Source organism: Eleutherodactylus coqui, chromosome 5 (genome assembly GCF_035609145.1).
Source record: "Eleutherodactylus coqui strain aEleCoq1 chromosome 5, aEleCoq1.hap1, whole genome shotgun sequence".
NCBI classification, from domain to species: Eukaryota; Metazoa; Chordata; class Amphibia; order Anura; family Eleutherodactylidae; genus Eleutherodactylus; species Eleutherodactylus coqui.
Genome location: NC_089841.1, coordinates 173,651,551 through 173,662,036, shown reverse-complemented (window position 1 = coordinate 173,662,036; position 10,486 = coordinate 173,651,551). Strand labels below are relative to the sequence as shown.

Sequence of the window (10,486 nt, the reverse complement as noted above, 5' to 3'; positions counted from 1 at the left end):
ATAAATCTTTAGAGACGAGCGGCAGTACTCACATAATGCACTACTCGCTTGAGTAGTTTGTCGTAGCGAGTAAGCTTGCTCATCTCTAGTGACAAAACATAATTAACAACAATAATATATAGCTGTATAACTTTGACAGGTGAAGCTCTATAAAAGGGAGTTTAACAGCATATCTCTTCTGCCAGTGGATCTTGAAAAGCATCCAAAGAGTACACCTATGTCACAGATTTTCAGATAAATCAAACAGTATAATAGAACGTAAAGTAAAATAGATGAATACAGGGTAGAAAAGGGAAATCTAGGGGAGGGAAAGGTGGGAAGGGACATCTGGGCCTCAAAGGAGGTTGGGAAAGAGAAATCAACCCTGCCGAGTAGAAATGGTGGCAACCCAGGCTATCTTTGACATTCTCTCATGTGAGGTCTGGGAAACCAGGGTCAAGCCCAAAGACAGCTTTTACTGTGCCATGCCTGAACCTAAAGACAACCATTCTTCCATTCTGGGAGATGACCTAAATTCCAGCCATGGCTGTCATACCGCATAGAATGCATTAAGATCTTGGTCCTCCTCAGCTCTCATCTCTTCATAACGCACCAGTGTGTTGGTTGCCTCCACCCACTGAACTCTGGTTGGGGAAATGTTGGTTCTCCACAATCTTGGGATGATCTGCCCAACGGCCTGGACAAAGAATTGTAACAAACCCCTCTTTACCTTTGCTATGGACCCTGGAAACATAGACAACAAAGCCATCTCGCAGGTGAGAACAATAGGAGCGCCACATATCCTGTTATACAGGGCCAAGACATCCGACCACAAAGCTGCCACCGGGGGACAATCCCACCATATGTGACTCATACTACCCCTACCCCTAGAGCACCTCCAGCATATGGGGGAGGTTTGGGAAATCATTCTATGTAGGCACACCGGTGTCCTGTACCATCATGACAATATCTTAAAGTTAAGTTTCTGGAGTCTAGAATACACTGTCCCCTTGTGTGTTAGAGTGATAGCTTTTTGCCACTGGTCTAGGGGAAGGTGCCGACCCAGCTCCCTTTCCCAAGCCCCAACATACTCCGGGGGTTCGTTCCCCCACCTCTTGAGACAGCAGCGTCCTATATAAGTATGATATTGGGTGTTTAGGAGTATCTATGGAGGTGCAAATTACTTCGAAGGGTGAAAGGTGTTTAACTAAACCTGCATTGGGTGTCAGGGAATCCAAGGCCCCCCGCACCTGAAAATATCTTAGCCATTCTCCTGGAGGAATCCGAGCTCCCTCAAAGAATTCCACCAGAGGCCTCAGCCCACCATGAGGTCCGAGAATATCACTCAAACGTGGAATGGGGTCAGAGTGCATAGACAGGAGATGCGCACTGTCTTCAAAGGCCTTAAATTGTGGATTAGCTAGAAGTGGGGTGAGAGGTTTGGGGATAGAGACCAATGAACAAAGCATATCCAAGCGGACCTTAGTTGCGAGAGTAACGGGGACGAATTAAGAGACTCATCAATGCGCCCCCCGGAAGCCAAAAAAAACCCTGAGCTAACCTGGGATCAGTGGTATATTGTATTTCAACCCAAAGCTTGGTCGCTCGATGTTTGAGCAAGTTCCATATGCAATTTGCAATGTTAGCTTTGTCGTATAACGAGAAATCAGGAAGACTAAGTCCCCCCGAGTCCTTCGTCCGGGTGAGGATATTATATTTTAATCTAGGCCTGTGGCCCTTCCAAACAAACTTGGTTATTAGGGCTCGAATGCGGAGCAAGTACATCCTGGCCAATCTAATTGGTAAAGCTTGGCATAAACAAAGAAATTTGGGGAGGGAGTTCATTTTGACAGAGTTAACTCTTCCGCACCAAGACAAGAAGAGACTGGACAAGAAAGCTTTGAAGTTGAGTGAAAATGTTTGGACAGGGAATTGTATCCCTCGGTATGTAATGGAGGTACTTTGCCACCGAAATGGGAATTGCTTCTGAAGGAGTAACCTCTCGGCCTGCCGCAGGGAGATATTGAGAATTTCAGTTTTTTGTAGATTTATCTTAAAATTGCTTACCTCACTAAATTTATTAAACTCCTGTAGCAGAACAGGGATACCTATGTTAGGGCAGGACAAACATAAAAGTAGATTGTCAGCGAAAAGGGACAATTTATGATCCGTTTGGCCCACTGTAAATATCTGATTTTAAATTGTAACTTTACTTAGGAAAACTTTCTCAAAGTGAACTTTGTTTGCAAGAAGCAGCTCTAAGGTTCATGTTTAGCAAGGTCCCCTAAGTGTGGTTTTAAAGTTAGAAACCTTCCCTGTGGATAACACTCAAAGCCTGCTATAAGAAGCAAGTCTAGACACAACCGCTTCTTTAATGTTAGCTGTAACTTCTGCAGATGATAAAGCAACTTCTGATTCCAATAAGGGAGCTGACTATTCAAAAATTAGAATTTTCTTTCTAGCTTTTGTGAAGAGGTACATATTATTCAAGATTTTCCAAAGTCTGCTATTTTGGAATTGCTTAATGTTTCTTTATTTAAAAAAAAAAACTTGCGATGATGATACTATATTATATATTGATCCTGATGTAAGAACATCAAATAATATCTGAAAATCATCATATATACAACTATTTTATGCCAGAAGCTGGCATAAACTGTTTCATGACTTTTCCCTACTGATGCCTCCTCCAGACATTAGAACTGATGTTAGGAGATGCTGCAGGTGAGTCTACTGATATCTGCGGAGTAGTCGTCCCACCACTAATCTGATATTGATGACCTATTGTATATAATAAAAAAGCTTTAGGCTAGCGTCCCAAAAGGTATCAGCTATGAAATAAGGTAAAATTGTATATTTAATGTTATTGTGCCTAAAACTGACCACATTGATATTTGTACAGTTAAGATGGTGGTTTTTTTGTAGCCCTGAAAATGCAAGAAGCAATAAAATGTACTTTAAATCTAAAAGTCTGTCTTGCAAAACTTTCCGGTGGTAACACTTGGAACTCTTCTATTTATGTCTTTTTCTTATTTTTCTATAATCCTTTTCTGTTTTTTACTTAAGGGCTCCTGCACACTGGTGAGAGTGAGAGTGAATCACGGCCCGATATCGCCCTCGCAATCCTTCTGAAAACCCCTGGATGCGAGGCGTTGCCACATGGAAACAGCCTTGCATCCCTGTGTGTGTGTGTGGGGGGGTTCCCTTTATCCCATTGCAGCATTGGTTTCATAATTATGCATTTTCACTCACTTTTGCATTGTGAGAAAATTGCACGATTTTCTTGCCAGTGTGAAGGAGCTCTAATGTTTGTGTTCTTAGTCTTGGGCCATCAATTGATTCATTTTTAGGTAAATGCATTTTGTTGTAATTTCTTTACTATATTTCTAAATAAAAGAATAAAAAAAGAAATTATGAATTATTAACATATTAACAGCTGCTTATTTCCTGCTGCACACAGCCCTGCAGCAATGACATCTTATTCAATTTTGTGTTCAGTAAACCGGATCCAATTTATACAACACGTGCAAAGCTGCATTCAACTTCCATCATATTGGATTTCTGACACACCACTGCTGTGGAGTTGAAGATCAAAAGTACTGCCCGTCCATATCCTACATTGTAGCTAACGTTAGTGTGAAATGTAAGTACACCCTCATGTACCACCTTGGATTGCATACATTGTGTCTTGTACAACAGAGTTGGCTTGTCAGATTGAACTGCCACAGAGGACATACAGACACAGACATACTGGTGATTGTACGTTTATTACAAGGTATTCCCCAAGTAATATTCTTACTTTATGATATTAATGGAAGGACAATTTTAGTAAAATATGGGGATCTAAACATGAGAAATTAACTCCTTAGAGACTGCCAATTTTTGTTTTTTTCTACTTTGTTTTTTGATCCTTCCCTTTAAAGAGCCATGATGTTATTTTACTTTACTGTCAACAAAGCTGCATGAGGGCTTGTTTTTTGCCAGGCGTTATATTTTTCAGTGGTAACATTTAATGTACCATATAATGTACGAAAAAAAACGTAACAAAAAATTGTAAGTGAGGTGAAATGGAAAGTAAGTAATTGTGCCCTATCTAGGGGGTTTCATTTTTACGGTCTTCACAGTAGGATAAAAATTACATTGATTTTACTCTGTGGGTCAGTACAATTATGCAGATACCAAATGTACATAATTTTTATTATGTCATATCACTTTTAAAAAATAAAATCACTTTTGATCATCACATTTCAACAGTCATAACGTAATTTTTTCTGTCTACTGAGCTGTTTGAGGGTTTGTTTTCTGCGTAGTGAGCTGTAGTTTTTATTTCTTTAAGGTTTTTATTTTGTTAAGGTGCATAAACTCTTCAATAATTTTTTTGTGTTTTTTATTCAGCTTTTTTGGGGGGAGGGATTGTTGGAAACAAAAAAAAGGAAATCTGGCATTGGGTTATTTTTTTTAATGGCGTCACTGTGTAGTATAAATAATGTTATGTTTTATTAGTTTGGACATTTTTAATGCAGTAATAGCAATTATTTACATTTTTTATTGTTTAGATTTTCTATGTTAAAAATGAGAAAAAAAAGTTTACTTTCTAAATGTTAATATTTTATGTTCTTAACATATTGTATTCAACTGCTGTTTTTAATTAAGTCTAAAAGTGGATCTTGAACGTTCGATCCCTTTCACTTCTGTATTACAGTGTATTGGTTCAGCTCTGTTATTCTATTACACCCTGCCACAACCAACGTGTAATAGAAATATTACCATGGCAGGCTTGGAGGCCTTTGCAAGGTCTTTACAAGGTCTATAGGTGCCATGATGACTGGAGGACACCTCCCAATCATGTCAAACCATTTAAATGTCATGGTAAACACTGAGCAAAGCATCTAAAGAGATACATAGATTGGATTAGAGTTATCTGCAATCCTGGCCATTCAAGCCATGTGTCAGCTGTACCTAATGTATATGAAGCCAGTTAAGCACCTAAGCCTGCTCCATATGAAGGAGTTGACCGAGGTGAATAATGGGGTATGTTTCTATCTAGAGATGAGCGAGTAAACTCGCTAAAGGCAATTGCTTGAGCAATTTGCCTTTAGCGAGTACCTGCCCGCTCGAGACTAAAGGTTCGGGTGTCGGCGGCGGGCAGGGAGCTGCGGGGGAGAGCGAGGAGGAACGGAGGCGAGATCTCTCTCTCCCCCCCGCTCCCTCCTGCTGACAGCCGCTACTCATCGCTCCCCCGCGCCGACACCCGAACCTTCAGCAATTGCCTTTAGCGAGTATACTCGCTCATCTCTATTCCTATCCACCAGGGGAGTTACAAGAACAATGGGCAGCTTAGTCTCTGTCTGGGAAATGCAGTGTATTTATCATCACCCGACAACAAGCAATATGACTAGTATGGCCGTATCAGCAATTTCAAAGTCCACTACAGTTTTTAATTTCTGGAAACCAGATGTCTTTAACCCTTTCCAATCCAATTTGTATCCCGGTTTTCCTAGGAGGATTACTCTTTCTGCCGTTATGCAACAGCGCTATCTGCTGGCTAAAGCCAGTACTGCATGAGGTGACACGTTGGATAGGCTCCGACAGCAGAGAGGCTGGCAATATACAGTAAGAGAACCCCGACAGTTGTCTTCCAACATCAGAGCTGTACAGCCTTAAATCATAATGTCTTCAGACGTCAGACAGTGGATTGGAAAGGGTTAACAATGGTGCCGTTAACCAGTAGTGCGACAGTTTGTAAGACACAAGCTACTTACAGCAGTAAGAAGTCCTAAGCGGTGATAGCCCACAAATTATGGAAAACATTACTTCCTTAGCTGTCTGTTGGACTTTCACTCCATGGTCTATGCAGATTTTCCCCGTAGATACATGCAACTTTTGTGTCCTTCTCTCACCTCCTTATTTTATGTACTGCTGTGCTAGTCCGTATGATGGGGTATCATGATTTACAGTCCTAAACCCTTTAAACCCTTCACGACCAATGACGTACCGGTACGTCATGGAGCGTCGGGGTATGTATGAAGAGAGGTTGAGTGGTAACCTCTCTTCATACAGTGCGGGCGTCAGCTGTTTATAACAGCTGACACCAGCGGGCAATAGCCGATCGCGGCGGTGAGATCGGGGGAGCCGTGCAGGTGTCATGGCAGCCAGGGGCCTAATGAAAGGCCCCAGGGCTGCCTTAACAGACTGCCTATCAAGCCATCCCCGTGGGGTGGCTTGATAGACTGCCTGTCAAAAAGCAGTATGACGTAATGCTATAGCATTACGTCATACTGCAGGAGCGATCAAAGCATCGCATGTTAAAGTCCCCCAGGGGGACTTCAAAGTAATGTAAAAAAAAAATCACTAAAGTTTTTTTTAATTGAAAAAAAAAAGTTGTAAAAGTTTAAATCACCCCCCTTTTGCCATATCTATTATTAAAAAATCTAAATAATAAATTAAAAATATGTTTTTGGTATCGCCGCGTCCGTAAAAGTCCGAACTATCAAAGTAGTGCATTATTTTTCCCGCACGCTGAACTTCGTCCGAAACAAAAAATAAAGAACGCCAGAAATGCACTTTTTTAGTTACCCTGTCTCCCAGAAAAAACGCAATAAAAAGCGATCAGAAAGTCGTATGTATTCCAAATTGGTACTAATAGAAACTACAGAACATCTTGCAAAAAATGAGCTCTTGCTAAACTATGTCGACGGAAAAATAAAAAAGTTATTGTGCGCACAAAATGATGGCAGAAAATAATTGAAAAAAATTAAATGTCTTTGAAAAAAAAAAAAGAGGAGTATAGTAAAAAAAAAAAACTATACAAGTTTAGTATCATAGTCATCGTACCGACCCATAGAATAAAGTTATCATGTCGTTTTTGTTGCCGTTTGTGCACCGTAGAAACAAGATGCACTAAAAGATGGCGAAATGTCGTTTTTTTTAAATTTTACTCCACTTAGAATTTTTTTAAAGTTTTTCAGTACATTATATGGTACATTAAATAGCACCATTGAAAAATACAACTCGTCTTGCAAAAACCAAGCCCTCATACAGCGACGTTGATGGATAAATAAAGGAGTTACGATTTTTTTTAAAGGGGGGAGGAAAAAACGAAAATGGAAAAAGAAAAGGGGCCGCGTCATTAGATGCTGATCTTTTTTTTGTTTTTGTTTTTTCCTCTCCACCTACAAAAAAATCATAACTCTTTTATTTAGCCATCATTGTAGCTGCCTAAGGGCTTGTTTTCTGCAGGATGACTTCAATTTTCAATGGTACTATTTAATGTACCATGTATTGTACTGAAAAACAAGCCTTTCCACCATCTTTGAGTGGAGGCCTTGTTTCTATATACTGCAACAAAAATGGCATGATAACTTTATTCTATGGGTCTGTATGATTATGAAGATACCAAATTTTTACAGTTTTTTTTGCTGTACTACTTTTAAAAAATAAAGTATCTTTCTAAAGAAAAACAATTACTTTCTACTACCCTCTTCAGATAGCCATAATTTTTTTAAATTTTTCTTTCAACATAGTTATTTGAGGGATTGTTTTTTTGCAAGGCATCCTGTAGTTTCTATTGGTATCATTTTGGGATACATGCAACTTTTTTTAATCACTTTTTTATTACCTTTTGATTATTTTTTTTTTTGAGATGGGGAGACCAAAATAGCACAATGCTAATGTGTTTTTTTTTTTAATATTCTGACACCGTTCACTGTGCAGGATAAATAATACATTACTTTAATAGATCGGACGTTTATGGACGCAACTATACAAAATATGTTTTGGCTATTTAAAATTTTTTTTAATTATAAATATTGGAAAACTTTTATTGCCACAACGCAGGCATGACTTGACAGGCAAAGTGCAATGACAGCCCAGGGGCCTTCAGATGGCCAGAGCATTCACACTCAGGAACCTCTGTTCTCATAGTGCTCCAAACATGGTTTTCCTTAAAGACACATAACCCATTATACTAAAACACATGGGACACCCCCTTACACATACAAGTACGCTGGATGCTACAAAGACGTTAAAAGGGAACCTGTGAGAATGAGAGAAGTTCCAAGCCATTACCAAACGATATCCAAGATGGTAATAGTTAGACTATAATGCCTTTCCATATTCTGGCCAATACAGCATAAGGGCTTAAATATATAAGCATCAATTTCTCTTCTTATACAGCCCTGATAATCATGGCTGTATAACGGGACAAAACAAAACCACTGATCTCAATAGGAGTTCAGTGGTTTCATTTTCACTGCTGGGATTTCTCGGCTGTGAATACTATAGCTGATAAAAGACAGGACCTGCCTTATCTTTCCTGCACGTAGTGAACACATTGTGCAGGAAAAATCGGGTAGCCGCTATCTACTTGCCTCTCCATCATCACAGGTCCTTCATCCTGAGTGCTGTGCTGTTTGTCATCCCTGTTGTATGGGATGAAGATTGATATCACTGTCATGTGATCAGTCACCTGGGATCTGACCTGCACCCCTAATCACATGACAGTGACATCATCACACATCCTTTACTTTATTAAAAACCTGCAGAGCCAGACAGCAGCCGTGTGCTTACAGCACCTGTGATGATGTCACCATCATGTGATCAATCACTTATATGGAAGGAGTCCGGGGTCACATGACCGGGGGGTGATCAGAGTGTGTAGGACTCTGCTGTGCTCGTGTTGATCCCTCTTTTATGGAATAAAAAATGTATGCAGCAGAGCTGCATGTATGTGATGTACATGTAGCAGAGCTGTGTGTGTGTGACGTGCATGTATCAGAGCTGTGTGATGCAATGCACCACCAGAAACACTGGTACTATAATTTCCTAATAATTACTAGTTATCAACCTATTACACTGCTGGATAACAGGTTAGTGGTGGTTCAAGGACCTAAATTCTCCTAATAGATTCCCTTTATGTGTTTAATAGCCACCTAAATAAAATGCAATATGTGTCACATCAAATGGTAAAATTCTTTGTATGACTGAGAATTGGAACTGATTTTATTTGGTTGAGAAAATGCCTAGATTATAAATGGATAGAAATATTTCAGAAGGATACATTATGACATATAGTAGACATCTTGGATGTGCATATTTGTTACACATATCTACAGTATGCATTTGAAAATGTCATTATTAAATATTTCATGCTTATGCCATACAATGATCATAGAACATGGGAATCTGTTGCCTCTCATATGTTATGTGTAATGGAATCAAATTCACAGGTCTGCCACTGGAACAGAACCATATTATAACAATATCACTGATTTCATCCTGATTGGATTTCCAACCTCTCCAGGGCTCCAGTTTGTACTGTTTACTGTCTTCCTTATAATTTATATTCTAACTGTAATAGAAAATGTGGCCATCATTGTGACCATCACCATTAATTCAAAGCTGCACAAACCCATGTATTACCTTCTCTGCAGTTTATCTCTATTAGAAACCTTTTACATTACAGTAACTGAACCCACCCTACTCAACAGTTTCTTAACTGAAACCAATAAGATCCCTTTCGCAGCCTGTATGGCTCAATTGTACATCTTTATTTCCTTGGCCAGCACTGAATTTGCTCTCTTGGCTGTCATGGCATTCGACAGGTATGTAGCAATATGTCTACCTTTGCGGTACACAGTCATTATGAACAACTATGTTTGCTTCCAGTTAGCTATTGGTTCCTGGGTGACAGGATTTTCCATTTCCACAGTGAAAGCCGCCTATATTTGTAGATTACACTTCTGTGGGCCCAACATTATCAACCATTTCTTTTGTGACATTTCTCCTTTACTAAACTTGGCTTGTGGAGACATAACTTTCTTAGAGCTGATGGATTTCATCTTAGCCATGGTTATTATCATAATTCCTCTAGTAGTGATAATTGTCACCTATATTTGTATAATCAGGGCAGTTCTAATTATGTCAAGCAAACAAGGACGTCAAAAAGCCTTCTCTACCTGTGCTTCTCATTTAATTGTAGTCATTATATTTTATACAACAACATTGTTCATCTATGCCAGACCAAGAAAAGCTGGCCCATTGGATAGGAATAAATTAGTTACTATTTTATACACAGTTTTGACTCCACTTCTAAACCCGGTGATCTACTGTCTGAGAAATCGTGAAGTTCAACAAGCACTAAAGAAATTACTGACTCCTTCCACAGGTTGATGACAGAAATTCACAATACCTTTCTAGGTATCGCAGAGGGACAACTTAACCTTTATTGTTACTTTTTCTAAAATCACCATAAACTCTATATACATAAATTAGAATAATATATAAATTGAAAAATCAATCATTGTAGAAGCGGGCAGCCAATTATGTGTTAGGGATGGTACTGCAAACTACTAAAGTTCTCTGCCATAAAAAAAACAATCACTCTAGACGTAGACAGCCAAACATGCATCAGGGACAGGGTTCATGAAATCACAATACCTCTTAGATCTCAGATCAAGAAAAGATCATGACCTCCGAGGACATAAACTTCACTTGACACAAATGTTGT

At 39.3% G+C, this 10,486-nt stretch overlaps 1 protein-coding gene across 1 annotated transcript; it reads left to right on the top strand.

The window, feature by feature from the left end:
- The first annotated feature begins 1,304 nt into the window (after positions 1-1,304).
- On the top strand, positions 1,305-10,149 carry LOC136628868 (olfactory receptor 6B1-like). The gene is made up of 2 exons (XM_066604962.1): positions 1,305-1,328; positions 9,241-10,149. Exons 1-2 carry the CDS (start codon positions 1,305-1,307, stop codon positions 10,147-10,149), a joined length of 933 nt encoding a protein of 310 aa, XP_066461059.1.
- The last annotated feature ends 337 nt before the right edge of the window (positions 10,150-10,486 follow it).